General features: G+C 60.1%; 1 protein-coding gene across 5 annotated transcripts in view; it reads right to left on the bottom strand.

Moving 5' to 3' along the window:
- The window catches only part of SLC6A9 (solute carrier family 6 member 9), a 30675-nt gene extending 13647 nt beyond the window's left edge, over positions 1-17028 (bottom strand). For 3 of the 5 annotated variants that reach the window (XM_055342090.1, XM_055342092.1, XM_055342093.1), the window contains exons 1-2: positions 15108-15261; positions 11273-11389 (exon numbers count right to left, since the gene is read on the bottom strand). In XM_055342090.1, the coding sequence (XP_055198065.1) occupies positions 11273-11302 (30 nt within the window). In that variant the 5' untranslated portion in view covers positions 11303-11389; positions 15108-15261. Of the gene's footprint in view, positions 1-11272; positions 11390-15107; positions 15262-16634; positions 16653-16847 lie in introns of those variants that run through there. The other 2 variants (XM_055342089.1, XM_055342091.1) reach the window with 2 other exon arrangements.
- Positions 17029-17267: the final 239 nt, after the last annotated feature.

Raw genomic sequence — 17267 nt, 5'->3', positions numbered from 1 at the left:
GGCAGGGCATGCCCGACCCCTCCCCCACCCAAGGCCTGTTCCTGGGGGGCACAGGACGGCCAGGGCTGCAGGTGTCGGGGGGAGCGACCGAGCTGGGCCAGCCTCGGGGAGGGGTCCTGGGACTCAGGATGGGAGGGCCCGGGGGAGCCTCTACATTGCCCATAGCTGGGGGTCCCGGGTCCTGGAGCTGACCTGGACGGGGTGGTGCTGGCCATGAGTGGGGGAGGAGACTAGAGTTGTAGGCACCACGCCAGACTTGAGGGACAGACTCTGCTAGGGGAAACAGAGGGAGGCACTCGGAGAAAGGTGGGGGGGGGGGCTGCGGAGGAGGGGGCCAACCAGGAGAGGATCTGCCCCAAGGGAAGGAAGCCAGGCCTGCCTGGGGGAGCTGCGGGGTTGGGCCGGGTGGCCTGAGGCCCCACTGAGGACAGCCCCGTTTGAACCCCGACCCCACAGTTGGAACTGGCTCGGCAAGTCCCTTTATAAGTGTAACTGGGGACACCTGGGTGGCTCAGCAGCTGAGCATCTGCCTTTGGCTCAGGTCATGATCCCGGGGTCCTGAGATCGAGTCCCGCATCAGGCTTCCCGCAGGGAGCCTGCTTCTCCCCCTATCTATGTCTCTGCCTCTCTCTCTGTGTCTCTCATGAAAATCTTAAAAAAAAAAAATAAGTGTAACTGTGCCCCTTCCCCATGCCATGGCCCTCAAGCCACCCTGAGTGAGAGCCTGAGGGGTGGGGGTGGGGGGTCCTCACTCAGACACATGGGGACCCTGAGAATCACCAAGAGAGAAGCACAGAGTCCTGGAGTGACAGGGACAGCCTCTTAGAGATGGTTCTTCCCTTGAGAGAAACAGACAGGGGTCCCTGGAGGATACCAGGATGAGGGACGGAGCAGCATGGTTTCTGAGGGACGTTGCTGAAGTGACACCAACCCTTAGCTTGAAAGAGACATACTCAAGGACAGCAGTCACACTGGCCAATGAACAAAGAGGTCTGGGGCTTCGAAATGTTGTCGGATCCTGACACTGACCCGACAAACGCAGAGGAGAGGAATGGCTTCATTGAGACCCTTCCAGAAAGGCCCATTTGGGAATGCAGACACAGGAGGCACCAGGGCCCAGTGGAGGCTCTAGCCATGTGCCGTGGCACTACGCACAGCCACCCTTGTGAAGCAACCATCCTGCACACCCAGTCAGGCATCGCCCCAGAGGAGACACCGACCGTCACCCCCTCTGGGGAGGTTTGGGGGTGCAGGCCCAAGAGCGGTGTCCAGTGGTCTGGTCCGCATCAAGGAGCACCCAGAGCAAACTGACAGGCTCAAAGAGGCTGCATACGTTCATTCATGCAAGCATGGGGATTTAGGAACACCTGCTGCGCGCCCGGCCCTGCATCAGGTGTTGGAAATCCAGCAGTGAACTAAACAGACACCCCTATGCACCTGCAGCTCAAAATCTAGGGGAGCAGCAGGCCACTGATGAAATAAATACAGGATTTTTATATTGCAGCCGCAAAGTGACCACAAAGCAGAGGTTCTCAAGTCTTAAGAATACGGAGGGAGGCCAGGTGGGGGGGGCAGGGGCACGCAGGGTGAGGTCAGGAAGGCTTCCCTGACCAAGGGGCTTGAGGCCCAGTCTGGCCCTGGGAGAGGGTGGCTCACAGCCCCGGGTGCCCCCTGGGACAGGCCCATACAGAATCTTGCTGCAGGTTGTCACCACCTTCTCTGGGACAAGCCTAGCAATTCTACACGGTCCAGGGGGGGCATTTTTTCAGAGGGTGTGAGGCCTGCTTGGGGCAGTCTCTGCATTCCCAAACAAATCCCGGCCAAATAGGGCTCCTATATGTTGACCCTACAATAACAGTTTTATTCTGTCCAAGGCTTGTTTACTTAGGGGCACAATGGGAGACTGTGACAGCTGCAGAGAACATGGGTGGGGTCACGAAGCAGTGCTTCCAGCTGTCAAAGAGACACCCAACCATCCAGGATGGTTTCCTGGGCAGGGCAAAGGCAAGGCTCCTTGCAGGGACTTAAGTCCCCAAAGCTTGAAATCTGGGGCTTCTGTCCTGGCCCTGGGCCCCCAACCAAGTGGAGCAGCACCAGAGTCGGATTTCTGAGGTCTGCTCCTTCCCTGGCATCGAGTGAGGGTGGGGACTCCCCCAGCCCCGCACCGCAGGCGGCCACTTGAGTCCTCAGGGGCCCAGTTACCGAGTGGCACACCGCTGGGCTCACGCTGACCGCTTGGGCCACTGGGCCACACCCCACAACTCAGGGAGGTGGGAGCCCTGGGACAGAGGCCTGCGGACGGAGAGGTGGCAACGGGGCTCTCGGGAAAGGGTGCAGGGCGAGCTGGAGGTCAGCGACACTCAGCCAGTGGGAGAAGCACCCAGCGGAAGCAGCACTGGCTCTGGCTCCCCAGCCTGCATCTCAGCACTGGGGGGCCGACTCCCACAGCGGCGGCCGGGTGACCCGGGAGCCACGGCTGGACTCCAACTTCAGTCCCAGCACTCGGCTGGGGAGGGCCGGGCCCCCTGCAGAGGACAGAGCGAGCCCACCTTGCTCCAGGTACTCAAGCGGAAAGGAGCCCCAAATGCTCTGCGGGGCGTCTGGGGGCTCCAGTGCCCCTCTCTGCCCTCCGTCGGGCACTCCCTGCGCTGCCTTCCTGGGAAGCCAGGCCCACAGCTGGCGAGCCCTTTCCCGCCGTCCTGCCTGAGATGTTTTCCTTGCATCCTCCTCCCCAGCCTAAGCCTCTCATTTTCTTGATCTGCTGGGTAGACACATGTGTCACCCATAAGACCTGTCCCTGCGTGGACGTCGGCTCTCAGGTGCCCACAAAAGAACCCCTTTGTGCTCGCAGCTTCCCCCAGACTGGCGGCCCGTCTGGCTCACCCAGCTCTGCCCTGCCGACTGGCCGGGCTCCAGGCCTCTCCTGCCCGTCACCCATCCTCCTCCACTCTGCCCCTCGCAGCTCTCCCTTCCTCCCCTGCTCACACCTCGGTGAAGAATAAAACCACGGTGGCCTGGAGCCCCCTCGGGGCCTGACGGGTGCTCTCCAGGACAGGGACGGCCCTGCCCTGTGCCTGCACTCCCCAAGGGGCTAGAATGCAGGCTCTGGGGTTTTCTTTCCTTGGTTGAGGGGGGCAGCTGGCTGATTACCCTCATGACGCCCCCCCCCACACACACACACACAGACACACATGCATAAGCTCCTCCCACAAGACCAGCAAGGCACAGATGCCCCTTCCCCTCAGGAGAACTCTTTGGGGCAGGAGGCCAGGCCCACACAAGCACTGGTGACCTCCCACCCCGGGCCCGCCTAACCGGGTGAGCCCTAGGGAGCAATCGCAGGAGTCCTTTACGTCGCCCTGAACTGGGTTTGCTTATTCCCTGCTCTGGATGAGCTCCCGGGATGGGGGATGAGGGGTGTTCAGCTACGAGGCCAGAACCCAGATCCCCCCCAAGCACACCTTGAGCTTGGCCGGGCGGGACCCTGCCCTGGGCGTGAGAACCCCGGCATTCTAGAGCCCGCGCCCCCAGCGACTCCAGGCAAGTCATTTCCACTCCCTGCAACGCTGCATCCTTGACTGTGAAGTCAGTGGACAGGCTGGACAACCTCAGCAGGCCTACTGATTTGATCTGTGGTTCTGCTTGCCTGGGATTTTCCTACTTCCGACTCTTTCCTGTGGCCTCCATTAGTTCCCACTAACTTTCCAAACGCCTTTTAAAAATGTTATCGTTAAAAAAAAAAGTTATTGTTTTTCCTCTAATTATAAAAGCATTATAAGCTTATCACCAAAAAACGGGAGCCTGCGTTGGAGAGTACAGAGGAAACAAAGCTGCAAAGCCCCCTCCCCGAGGTAACCAGCACCGCAGGGGGCACCCCCTCCTTTCCTGTGCCCAGACTCAGAGAGAGCCCGGATTTCTAGCCCCGGCTCCAGCTCCGGCTCTCCTCTGGTTCCTGACTCCCGCCCTCCCAAGACCAGTGGCCACTGGATATTTTCGTGAATTGTGAGCTCCCTCCTCCTGCTCTCGGTGGACGCTGAAGAATCCTGGGGTTGCCCCGGCTGGGCGGGCCCCACTGGGATCCAGCAGCCCTCTTGTTCAGGACTCTGCAACCCCAGGGTTTGCTCATGGGATGAAGTCCCATCCAAGACAAACTTTATGGAGGAGGACAGACAAGACCCCACACCCCAGACTGACCTTGAGCCAAATCCAGATCACTGGCAACTTTCTCTGAGCCCCATCGGGGAATTGAGGCAGAAGAGCCATTACAGTAAATTGTGGCTGCCTCAAAAGACCTCACGACCTCCTCGCACCCCTACATTCTTGCTCTCCCGAGTTGTCTTCCCGAGCCAGGCTGGACCTTAGGTAGCCCCCCGCCCTGCAGCAACAGAGCCCTCCGTCCTTCATCTGGCCTCGCTTATCCAGATATGGGAAAGAGTCAGGGGCCAGAGGTGGAGGAGCGAGACCATGGGAAAGTCCGCCCTAGGCCCGAGCAGTACCCAGGGGCTCTTAGCGCCTCTTGCCTCAAGGAAAACTTCAGAGCAGGCTCTGGGCACCTGTTAAGAGTCCAAACCTTCACGTAGCAGGTGCGAGAGGCAAGGGCGTGCCCTGTGCTGTTTCATCCAGAGCCCTGGTTGGTGCAGAGAGACCTGCCAACACCGTGGAGAGGAGACCGAGGAGGCACCCCCAGGCGTGCCACGCTCCGCTCCAGGCCCTAGGGAGCAGTGATGGGGAGCGCCGGGTGGGCCCTGCCCTGGAGAAGCCCGGCAGCCCTGCCTCACTCTGTAGCAGCTGTGGGCAGCCTCTACCCCAGTCAGTTGGCAGTGGGGCTGGCACTCAGGGAAGTGGCTTCAGTTTGTGACCCTGGCAGTTCTGAGGTTTGAGGGCAGCCCTGCATAATGCTTCTCCCAGACCCAACCCACGTCTCCCCAGAGGACATTCCTTCTCGTGCCTTCGGAAAGTCAAATCGGGATGCTCTACAGGGTGGGGAGGATGGCTTTCCCTGTCCCCTCACCCTTGCTTGCTGCCCTCAGCCCCGTGGTCCCCGACATCCTTCCACATCCCCAGCTTCTAGGGACGAGGCCCCACTGGTGCCCACCCCATCCGGGCACTTGCCGCGGACACTGCTGAACGTCGTCTGGGGTCTCTGTCCTCCCAGCTGAGATCCCCATCCCATCCTGTTCCCCCACCGTGCCTGCCCAGTCCATGTACCACGTCCCCCTGCCCCCTCACTCACTCTCCCCATAGGAGTAACTGCCGTGGCACGGACAATAGGGCTGTATTGATTAGTACAATTCCTGGGCACCTCCGGCCCGTCTCCCCGGGAGCTGGGACAATGCAGCTTTGATACACAGAGCAGATTCTCAGCAGGTCCTTGGGCTGGGGGAGCCCTCACCCCCCCACTCTCTTCCCCCAGGCCCCCACCACACAGCTAACTCTTCCTGCGCTCCTTCGCACAGTTGCGACTTTCTGGGTCACTTCTGCTGGTGTCCGTCTCCCTGGCTGGCCAGCCCTGCCCCTCCCTGGCACAGACCACTCAGCCCCTCTCCCCACCCCCAGCCCAGCCTCTGGGACCGCCTGGCTCCAGGGAGGGGGCTCAACGTTCTGGAAGGTGACTGACCTGCTCTGGGGAGGAGGGGGCCACAGGTCCTTGAGCCGAGGCCATCCCAGGATGAGCACCCAGAGCGGAGCGCGTGTCCCCACTGCTCATTCACACCTCTGCCAGCTCCCGGCGACACTGACGCATCCCCTGCCTCTCTCAGTGGCGGCCAGCGACAATTACTTTCACCTCGTCTCCTCCCGAAGCTCTGCCTACCCCTCCCCGGCCCTCCCCCTCCGGCCCGGCCCCATGCAGCCCAGCGCGGGTGCTCCGAGCTACAGTGAGGCGTGGGGTTTGTTGTGTTTTTCCCTTGTTCCCAGCAAGTTACTGGAACAGAACACACACACACACACACAGACTCACAACCACAGAGTGAGACAGAGCGAGCGCGGAAGAGAACAAGCAGCCTCGGGGCCCAGATGCTTCTGAGCTCATGGGCCTGGCACTTGGTGGGCTCCTGGTAGGGTGGTTGGGTGCCATTGGGCACCAGACATGAGACAGGACAGGAAGAGGGTGGGGGCAGAGTCCACAGGGTAACACCAAAGCATCCTCGACTGCTCAGAGAGGTGCGGGCAGGGGGACGGTGGGCCCTGGAACTGTCCCCGGCCCCCTCACAAGAGCTGGAGAGCCACAGCCAGCCACGATGATTGAATGCCCTCGCCGAAGAATGTGGCTGACCATGCAAGAAAGCCCTGGCCTGGTGAATGGCACTGTCACCTGGCCTAAGAAAGATGGCACGAGCTAAGAGAGCGGTCACCATGGAGTCACCACAGATGGCAGAGGCGCAGCCATGGAATAAGGACCCCTGGAGATCTGTACTGCATGGCCCAGGGCTGGGTTCAGACCAGCAGGTGTCACCATAACTGGGGCGAGATGGCGCTCAGACCCATCCAGTCCCACTTCTCTGAGGCCCCGCTCACCAGTCAGGTCTCCAGCAGGTGCTGAGATACCACAGACCAGCGGTCAGGAAGGTGGGCATGAATATTCCGGAAATTAATAGATTGGTGGAGGCCCTGGTACGTGGTAGGGTCTTAGTAAGCATCCACCAATGGGAAGCATGCATGAATTCTGATGTAAAGCTTGCTTTTCTGCGAGTTTGGTTAAGTATGATGACCTCAAAAGGAACATGGCAGGATGGCTTTTTTTTTTTTTTTCTTTTTAGGATGACTTAAAAAAAAAAAAGGCACAGGCTCTAGAGTCAGATAGGCCTGGTTTAAACCCCAGCACTGCCAGTTTCTCACCATGTAAGCCTTAGACAAATCACATAACGTGTCTGGTCTTAGTTTCTTCGTCTCTCAAATAAGCGTCATCGACTCTAGTGAGAATCAGCAGTAATAGTAATACATATTAATAATACATGTTAAGTGCTTACTATGAGCCAGACACTGTCCTAAACACTTTATGCATATTAATTCATTTAATCCTACCCCCCAAATGCCTTGACGTAGATACATTATCAGCCTCATTTTGGGGGGTAGAAGGAGATCAGCCTTGGCCCAAGCAAGTCTCCTAGGAATGGTCTCAGACCCCACTGACTCAGCCTCTCACCGGGCCAGCCTCATGCAGCCAGGTCCCCAGACACGCTCTGCTGACTTCCTGCGCGCACAGACTGTGGGCCAAGGCCCTGGCTGGGCCACTGGCTTCAGGAAGGCCCAGTCACCCATGATGCCCAAATGCTCACTTCCACCCAGGGTGGGCTCTGGGCTCTGACTGCCCTGGCCTGGGCAGGGTGCCCAGAACAGGCAGCCCTGGCTGGACGGCTTTCTCTGGCTCTGGCCATGGGGACAGGAGGCGGCAGCAGCCCAGCTGGGCCCTGACCGTAATGAGGCCTCATTAGTGGGATCCAGCTGCTCTAGCCCCACTCTGGGAGGCCGACTCCCTGAGCCCCTGCCTCTGACTTTTCTTAATAAGAGTGAGCATGCCTCCAGAGGACCAAGGAATCTAGTTGCTTTGTTGTGCCCTGTGGCTCCAGGGGGGGAGGTCCTGCTGAGCTAGGACCGAGGGGGGTGGGGCCTGCAGGGAAGCTGAGTGAGGGGAGGGGAGGGCACAGGACTGAGCAGGTGCACTCCAGGGAAGGTGAGGAGGGGATGGGGACCAAAGGGGAAGGGAGGGCACGGTCTCAGGTCCAGAGAGGAGGTCTGAGAATGCTGGGCCTTCTCTGGATCTAGATATTGTCCCTTTCACTGGGAGGGTGTAGTAGTGCATCTCCAATCACCTGGCCGGTCACCTAGGTCATTGCTCAGGCTGTCCCGGCTGAGGGAGCCCCTCTTCTGTGCTAGGCCTTATACAGCGAGAGTGCCCACTGTGTGCTGGTCCCTGAGCTAGGAGAGAATCTGCTGTGTGCCAGACTCTGTGCTAGGAAAGCACCCACTGTACTACCAGGACTGGGGTTTGGAAAGCTCCCGCAGGGTGCAGAGACCTGAGTTAGCAGAGTGCCCACTGTGCGCAAAGTCTGAGTGTGCTGGGCTCGTGTTAAGACGGCACCCACTTTGTATCAGCCCAATGCCAGTGAGCCCCCGCGGTGTGCTAGGTCCTGCACTAGATGAGCAGCCGACATATGCCAAATTCTGTGCCAGGTGAAGACCCAACGAATCCCCAGCCTGGAGCTGGGTGAGCACCCGATGTGTGACAGGCTCTACACTAAGGGAGTGCCCAACGTGTGCAAGTCTGCACTAGTTGAGCACTTCTCATGTGCTGGGGCTTGTGCTAGGTGAGTACCTGATAGTCGACAGGCTCTTCACCTGCGAAGCGCCCAGTGTGTGCCAAACCCTATGCTTGTTGAGCTCCCAGTATGGCCAAGCCCATACTAGTTGAGCACTTGCCACTTGCCAGGATGTGGGCTGGGTGAGCACCCACTGTGTGCCAGGCCCTGCAATGGATGGTGCAGATAAGAGGGTACACATCCTCCTATCAGAGTGTAATACAACAGGTCAGGGTGGGGCAGCCTGGGGTGGCCTGTGGTGCTTACAAAGCCTTCTGGGATGATTTAGATGCTCTGGCGCTCAGGGTCCTAGCCCAGGTGACTCCGCTCTTATTCATCACAAGGTTTCCCAATGGCAGAAGCAACCAGCGTCCTCAAAGATATGGGGAGAGGCCAGTGAGGCTCACCAAGGCCTCTGTTGCCCCAGACTCTGTTGCCAGTGGGGAGCGGGCATGGGAAGGGGACTGAATCAGCCAGCCTGTGACCTTGCTGTGAGGCCGTGTGGTTAAAGCTGACCCAGTGGGGCTCTCCGGCCCTGGGCTCCTCTCCTCCAGTGCCCTGGCCTCCGAGCCTCAGGCAGCCCCACCCCACACGTGTAGAGAAGTATTACCCCACCCACCCCTGGTGCCCCCCAGCATCCCAGCTGCTCCCAGGCTTGGAGGCACCCCGGCCAGCTGGGTTCTTGCATGGCCCTGTCCTAGGAGCTGCTGAGGCGTGAGGGAGGCAGCTGAGCTGGCCTGGCGGAGACCATCTGGGCCGGCAGTGGGGGGAGGGACATGTGCAGCGGGCATGTGGGCCTGGGCACGTGCTGCAAAGGGGCTCGCTTCTCCATGGGGTGCCTGCCACATGAAGAGCAGGGCAAGAGCTCCGAGATGGACGCAGGGTGTCTGGGGATGCTCAAGAGAGCCCGGGGAGCGGGGGGCAGCCCAGGGCAGGGACTAGCGGTCCGCTCCCCACACACCAGGGCACAAATGGCCAAAGAAGCCACAGGCCCCGGACTGTCCGCGTGGCTTATATGCATGGCCCTCAAGTACCCTCTCTTCTACCCCCACCGTGGCACGGAGAGAAGGGCATATCTGGAAGGAGTGTCCTCAGCGCTTTGCCTTTAGGGGGGCACAGGTACCTCACAAAGTGCTGGCTCAGCTGCCTAGGTTAGCCAGGAGGGCTAGGGCTCCTCCGAGCCCGTTTCCTAGAGACGAGCACTGAATGGAGGTGGCTCCAGTTCCAAACTGGGGCCAGAGAATAGAGTAGCCCAAGGTCATCAGCAGAACCGAGAAAGAGGCAGGAATAGAATCTCCAGCAACCACTGGGGCGGGGGGGCCCAGGGGACAGATGTTATGGGCCTCAAACAAGCAGTGGCAGGCAGAAGCCAAAGGGCAGAGGGCATGGAGGAAACCAAGCCCCGGCTATCTTTAGGCACATCCTGGGGCTGGGAACGCGCGTCCCAAGGCAGCGCTGCCTTCCGCACACAGGCTGGCCCCGCAGAGCCCAAGTCCGGGAAGCGGAGCCCCGGGCCGGGTCACCGACCTCGTGATTCACGCTCCCCCTTGGCCCCCACACTCCCCACCTCGGCCGCTTGCCTGTGCCAGTCCTTCCCGGGTCGCTCCCGAGGAAGAAGAGCAGCCAGGGAATACTCGGGGGGTTTCTTGGGTTTCATGGGGCTCAGACTCTCCACGTAGCGTGGGCAGAGCCACACCCCGCTTCCCACAGACAACAGGCCCGTGGCGATTCCCAGCCTCCCCTGGGAACAGGGAGCCCATTTTTGGCTGTGTTGCGGCATCACCTCTAGCAAGTGTTCAGGTCATGGGATGTCTACCTCTGCCCATTTATGAGCACTTGGAGTTCAGGTTGGCTCAGGAATACTTCCCGAAGCTTGGCTCACTCAGGCTCGTTCCAACCAGGTAGGAGCTGGGCCAGAGCAGGCCTGAGGGGCGGAATGCTACAGGTTCAGGACGGGGCAGGATAGGGGGTCCTTACCCTGGAGCAAAACCTCCCATCTCCCTCTCCCAAACCATTCCTTTGGACCAAGTACTCTGAGTTCCAGAAATCCTTGGTGAGAGATGGGGCCTATTTAGGGGGTGGGGGAGCTCAGCAGAGACCCCAGCCCAAACAATCCTTAACAGAATGAGAAATGCAACAGAAGGAATTGATGTGGGCAAGAGAGGTGCCCAGGCAAGGGCTGTGTGGTCACCGGCTTCCTCCCCTGACAGCTGCCCGGCCTAGCTTGTCCCTGAGGCAAGATCCCAAGAGAAGAAATACAACCACTGCTCTTGGGATAGGATCTGACATCTTTGTCCCGGTTCCTGCTTCCAGTGCCAACCCGCTCTGTCCGTCAGGTAGTCTTCCTCCTTCAAGCCCTGACCAGGCCCGGCTCTTGCCCTTGCTCCTCACGGTGCCTCTCTACCAACTCTCCTGTGCTCCGGGGCAGCGGGCAAAGGAAGGGCCATGGCTTGGGGAAGGAGGAGAGGGAAGTTTTCCGAGGCCTCAGAGGAGGAAATGTTGTTACTTTTCAGAGTGAGAAGGAACCAGGGAAGTAGAGGAGAACCAGACAGGTTTGGAGACCCCTTGATTAGCACGTACTGAATACCTCCTGCTGCAGGCAGAGCATGGGGTGCAGGGGGGGTGCCAGGGTGCCAACCATGGGTCCTACTGGCCTCCCAGCAGGACCAGTTGCAGCCCCTCCCGAGCATCTCTTGTGATGGGGATGGGAAGTGTGCTCCTGCCCCTGTGGCCTCTGTGGGCTCTGGAGCAGACTCTGCCCCGTTCTGGGCTCCGAGCTGCAGCACCATCTAACCTGTTGGGCAAGAGGCTGCCTGCCTGGGGCCTGGGACAGCCCCAGCACTCAGGAGCCCGGGGAAAGCCAGACTCAGAGTCCCAAGAAGCCTCCTAGGCCCTCCTACCATGGCAAGCAGCCGGCAGAAGGCCTCAGAGGGGCCATCCCCCCTTCCTCCCTGCAGTCTGGTTCCTGTACTCACCAGCATCCCTTTGGCACCTTTTCCTACCATGGCAGCAGCAGGCTGGGGGACTCCGGAGTCCTGGACCGCACTCACAGGCTCCGCTTCCAGCACCTTTCAGACCACAGATCTCAAGATCTGTAGAGAGAGCAGAGAGCAGGGTGGGAACCTGGCCGGGGAAGGTGAGGGCAGGCCAGGTGTGGCCCTCAGGGTGCTCCAGGACAGTCCCTGCCAGGCTCCTGCCCCACCCAGGCCACCCCACCCTCTGCCAGGGGCTTTCCCATCTTTGTCCTCTTTGGATGCCCCTCAATCAGCTCCCTCATAGCCCTTCTTCCAACCCTTCCCCTGGATCCCTTGGTCTCCAGGCTTCCTGTCCCAATGGGCAAAGGTCTATTTTTGACTCTCCAGATGCCCAATTCTATAAAAGATTAAAAAATGAACACAGAACTGGGACAGGGTCCAATTCCTTCATCATCTGTGTGGATGGCTTCAACCTTTCTCCTGAAGGGGAGTCCGTTGGGGTCAGTGCACGCTCCCCATCGTCACCCCAGCCGGGTAGCCAGGACAGTGCTTCCTCATCCTGGCGCCGCTCGGCTTGGGCTCCAGGGCATCTGGACATGTTGTTTTGTCACTAACCTGGACCATAAGCCCTGTGAACACCAAACACACCGTGCACGGGACTGCCCCCCTTCCGTTGGCTCAGGCTGTCCCCTGCCAGCAACATCTTCCCTCCTGCTCACCCCGTAAAGTTCTGCAAATCCTTTAGGACCATGCTTAAATGTCACCTCTTCTCTGTGGCCTTTCCTGGCACTCTCCCCAGCTGGCGTGAACAAATTGCTTCCTCCTTTCTTTTTTTGGCAGATTTCTACTAGTGTCCTTATCAACTCATTCTAGACTTATTTGCTTATGTCCATCAACCATGAGTCTGCGGGTTGAGGGTTGGGTCCGTGTTTCATTTATCCTCTACGCCTGCACCTTGCCCCGTACGTGCTTTCAGGAAGTCTTGCTTGACTTGAATGGAAGGGTAATGGGTAAGACTGAGGTCCTGGAATGATGGTCCAGGTCAGCCAGAGATCTTGTGGGAAGCTTCTGAGATGCAGTGTGGGCCTGCCGAGCTGGAGAAGGCAGCAGACAAATGGAAGGAGTGGCCGCACCACCAAACTGGTGTATCCAGGTTTAATGTCAGACCCAGATGGAATAGAGGGTAGTTTTTGACAGGCCTCAGGAGAGGATTCCACCTTCAGGGAGCCTCAAAGAATTCTCTCATGGGAGGGAAACCCTGCATTCGGTGGACAAGGTTGTTCAACTTCCATTGTGCCTGGTCCCTGGAGGGACTGGGCTCGGCTTCTGAGGCCTTCTCTCCCCTCCCAGGGAGCAGACTCTACTCCAAAGGCTGTTCTGTGCCACTCTGCCCCACCCACGGCCTCCTGTAAAGGGCCGCCTCTCTCCTCTAGGCCCAGGAAGGTAGTAGAAGGCCAGAAGAGACCAGGAAGGAGCACCTCGCCTATGAAAATCAGCCCTTGGCTTCCTTAGGACTTGGCCCTGGCCACTCAGGGTCCCTCTCCCGGGGCAGAGGCAGGCGCAGATGTGACCTGTAACCATTTCCCTTTTGTCACTCACCCAGGTTGGTCTCTCTGCCTCTCAAAGGAGTCCTCCTAAAGAGGTCCCTGTGCATGGTTTTGGTCTCCTGGGGGCAGCCAGGAGAAGGGGCGGTTTGTGCTCCCTTAGAAGATCACAGTCTTGTCTTCACTCACTGCACCTCTCCCTAAGCCGTAAACTCTCCATGTGACTTCCCCAAAGCTGTCCCTCTTCAGCCAACAAACAGTAATAACAGCAGATGGCATTATTAAGAGCCACCTCGTGGGTTGGTCACTCTTATGCCCCCTGGTTAGGTAAGTAAACTGAGGGCACTCTGCCCAGGGACTTAGGCTCCAGAGTGTTCTCACTCAGGTTATCCCTGAATACTTACTGCAAATACAGTCCTTGTGCTTAAAGCGTTTACTGGTTAGTGACCCAAAGACTGCCTGGTGGTGGCCTCCAGGAGAATGAATGAGTTGGGTATAAAGCTTTGCTGCCTCTCCTGCCTCTGCCATTTCTGTTAAATGGCCCCATCCAACCATTCAAAAGTGGTCCCCATACGGACTACCACTGGCAAGCTGTGGGCTCAGCACGTGAAGGAGAGCGGAGAGCTTGGGCTCTGGGCTCTGGTAGGCCTGGCCTGGAATTCTGCTTCTGCCGCTCACTCTGTATGTGACTTCAAGCAAGTTACTTAACTTCTCCGAGCCTCAGTTTACTCAATCTGGAAGATGGGGCTAGTAACCGTTCCTTTGTAAATTCTGAAGTTTCTGCTTTATTTTGGACTCTCCTGCAAGTCCCCACCTCCCAGTCCATTAATTTTCCCAAAGCCCTAAGGCCCCAATTCCCCCTCATTGTTCTCCACAGACAACAGGACATGGCCTAGATCATTTAGCAGGCATTAAAGGCTGGCCACAATTCATTTATTCCACAAATATTTATTTCAGGCTTGCTCTGGGCCAGACTGGTGCTGGGCAGCAAGAAGTCATTGGTCTCTGCCCTCCTGCATCTTACAGGCTGGGGGAAACTCATGACTCAGAGGCAGACAATCAAAGACTGAGATAAAGGGTGTGAAGGAGAAAGATCCTTCTATGAGAGTCTAGAGCAGGGGGACCTGGCCTTGTCTGATAGCCACAGAGGGCTTTCCTGAGGAAGCGATGTTATAGGGTCAGAGGGATTACTCTAGGCAAAGTGGCAATAGTGAGGAAGAGAACAGGAAGGGAGATCCAAGCAAATGAAGTAGTATGTGCAAAGACCCTGAGGCTGGGTTCAGATCACCAGGGAGACAGTGACCAAAGATGAAGGTGGACAGATAAGCAGGGTCAGGGCCTTTGGGACCTGGATTTTGGTTTTTATCCTGAGGGCAATGGCCGTGATCAAAGGCTTTTAAGGCAGAGTTGTACCTGGCAGGAGCAACTAGTGGAATGCACATTTTGAAAACATCACCCTAGACACAGTGTGGAGAAAGGACTGGAGGGAGGGGTTAGTGGAAAAGAAGTCAGTCAGGAAGAGGCCAGGCAGGGGAGGAGAAGGTAGAGACCGGGAAGGTGGCCATAGGATGGGGAGAGGTATACAGACCTGAGAAAAATAGAGAAGGCAACACTGGCAGGACTCCGTGATGAGCTGCACAAGAGGTGAGGGACAAACAGGGGTGTCTGGTTTCTGCTGGTGCAACAGGAAGAAGCCAGGGCCAGGCCCAAGGACAGGAGTGTGGGGGTGCAACAGGTTTGGAGTGAGGAGAGGGCCAGCTGGGCGTGAGCTGGCCTGCGAGCCGCTCAAGGGTGGATGGTGAGAGGGGATGCGCAGGACCCCCACTACCTCTACCCTCTCATTGCTCTGTCCTTCCTTCTCCCAAACGGGGCTGTCAGTCAATTGTAAGGGTCCATCTGAGCCAAGCCCTGGGGTCCTCTCTGGGAATGGAAAGGTGACAGGCTCTTCCCCTGTCTTCAAGGACCTCACAGTTAAAAAAAAAGAAAGAAAAAAGGACCTCACAGTTAAGGCGAGAGGGGAGGAAGCATACACTCTTTTCACTGTGACCGAGGGAGTGGAGGGGCTGTGGAAGCAGGGGAGGGCTTCTAGTTTTGCCTGGAGCCCAGGTCAGCTACCTGCAGCCACCTGTGGCCATGCGGGACTCTCCAGCATTCCCAGGGCTTCTTGCCTCCGCGTTTGTGCAGGAGGCTCCCTCTTCCTTGAGCATCCTTGCCCCCATTTCCATCTGTACATATCCTACCCAGCTTCAATGCCACGTCCCAATGGCATTCTCTTCAAGAAGCCTACCTACCTCCTCCAATTGCTGTCACCTTTCCCCCGTACCCCCACAGCACGCTGAGTACATCTGATTAACACGCCCGTCACATACAGTGCTGCGGCATGGTCATCGGTGCCCAGATCTGGCTCCCCACGCCCTGGAGAGCTCTTCCAGGGCAAACGTGAGATTCTTCTCTGTCCCCGGGGCTGGGCACTGAGCGGGCACCGCCGCAGTCGCAGTGTAGGCCGAGTAAGGGGGCGTTTTCTCTGCGGTCCTTGGAAACACTCGGGCATGCTCAGTGCCGCCCATTGGTCCCTTCCTAGAACCAGTTCCCTCACCCACTATTCTCCAACCTTCCGATGCACCCTCACTCTGGACTTCTCACGTCCTTCTTTCCTTTTCCACTCCCCGCCCCCCCCGGGCCCCCCACCTCCACCTCAGCCTTTATCTTCTAGCAACCGCAGCTTCAAGCTTGTTCCAACATAGAAATAGAGCCGGGCTTTGTGCTTGGAGCTGTCAGAGCCGGGGACGCGGCTCCTTTAAGAGTGAGCGGCGAGGGGGCGTGGCCTGCGGGGAGCAGGCCCGAAAGGGGGCGCGGCTCCTTTAAGAAGCAGCCGGCGGACCGCGAGGAGGCCCCCGGCCGGCAGGCAGGGGCGCGGTCGCCTTTGGAGCTGCGGCACCGCCCGTAGCACCCCGGTTCCTCGAAGCGGGGTGCGCCCGCTCTAATCGGGGTGCGAGGTGTTGGGGGCGGTGTTACATCAGCCGCCACGTGTGGGCCTCTCAGCTGGTGTGGAGGCGGCGGCCCCGCCCCCGGCCCCAGCGGTGGAAAAGTACCGGGGCGCCGAGGTCCCCGCCCCCTCGCCCCGCCCCCAGGCCGGCTCCGGCCCCTCCCGGCCCGCCCCGCCCCGCTAGCCCCCTCCCGGCCCGCGCGGGCCCCGCCGCCTTCCAGCGCCCGCGGCGGCTGCGGGGTGCGGGGCGCCGGCTGGGGGTGCGCGCCCGGCTGCGGGCCCCCGGCCTCACCTGTGGCCGCCCGGGCCCGCCCCGCACGCGCCCGAGTGGAGGCTGGGCAGGGAGGGCGCGGATTTTCCCCGGAGTAGCGGCCCCCAAGGAACTCCACGGCCGCAGTCCCTGCCCAACGCGGGGGCCCGGGGGAGGGGGGGCGCGGACAGAGATCCCGAGGCGCGGGGACCCCTGCGCGGCTCCCCGGCACCCGCGGGCGCGCGGGAACCCGGACCCTGCGGGCGGGTGGGCGGGCGGGAAGGGAGGCAGGCCGGCCGGAGGGGCCGAGAGGCGGCGGGGCCTGCGGGGCGCGGACGGGCGGAGCGGGAGCCCGCACGGGGGCGCAGAGCCGGCCGCAGGCCCCCGGCGCGCAGACCCGCTGGCGCCCCAGACGGACCGGGGCGGCTCGGCTCCCGCGCTGCCCGCACAGCCCCGCGCCCGCCGCCCCCGACCGCCCCGGCGTCGGCACGCAGCGCCCCCCCGCTTCGGGAGCGCGCCCCCCCGGCCTCGCCCGCTGGAGCTCCTTGGTGACAGCGGTGACACCCGGACGCGCGCACCTACCCCGATCTCTGCGGCGAGACAGACACCCTCGTGCGTGCGCCCACACTCTCCCCCACGGATGCCCGCATGCAAGCGCGATCGCACACGCAGACACACGCACACACACTGCTGCCCGCTGCTCCCGGGGCTTAGCCCCGCGGAGCCACCGAACCCAGACGCACGGCAGGACCGACAGAGGCGCGGGCTCGGCGCGGCCCTCCCCGAGCCCCTTACCATGCTGCAGCCCCCGGCCGGGCGCGCTGGGTCCGCACCGCGGTGCGCCCAGGTGGCTTTCTTAAACGGAAAGTTGCATCAGCCTCCCGAGGCTCAGAGCCGCCGCGAGTCCGCCCGCCCCGCCGCGCCGCTCGAGGCTCCTCCGGAGCTTGTTGTGTTTTGGTTTCGGGGAGGCGGGGGCCAAGAGTTTGGTGAAAGTTTGGAGAGTGGAGAAGGCTTGGGAGACCTAGCCAAGTCCCTCCCCTCCCTGAACGGCTCCCCTGGCTGCTCTCTCCCCCCACTCCCCCCACCCCCCCACCCCCCCCCCCCCCGCTTCCCCGTTTCATCCCCACCCCACTGGCCGACTTCTCAGGCTCCTCCTCCCAGGGAATAAAATTACAAGGCTCTCCAGCTTTCGGATGATTGATCCTCAGGAACCCC

The sequence above is a fragment of the Nyctereutes procyonoides genome, unplaced genomic scaffold (assembly GCF_905146905.1).
Source record: "Nyctereutes procyonoides isolate TBG_1078 unplaced genomic scaffold, NYPRO_anot_genome, whole genome shotgun sequence".
NCBI classification, from domain to species: Eukaryota; Metazoa; Chordata; class Mammalia; order Carnivora; family Canidae; genus Nyctereutes; species Nyctereutes procyonoides.
The sequence above is the reverse complement of the archived record's forward strand: the minus strand, read 5'-3'. Positions and strand labels throughout refer to the sequence as shown.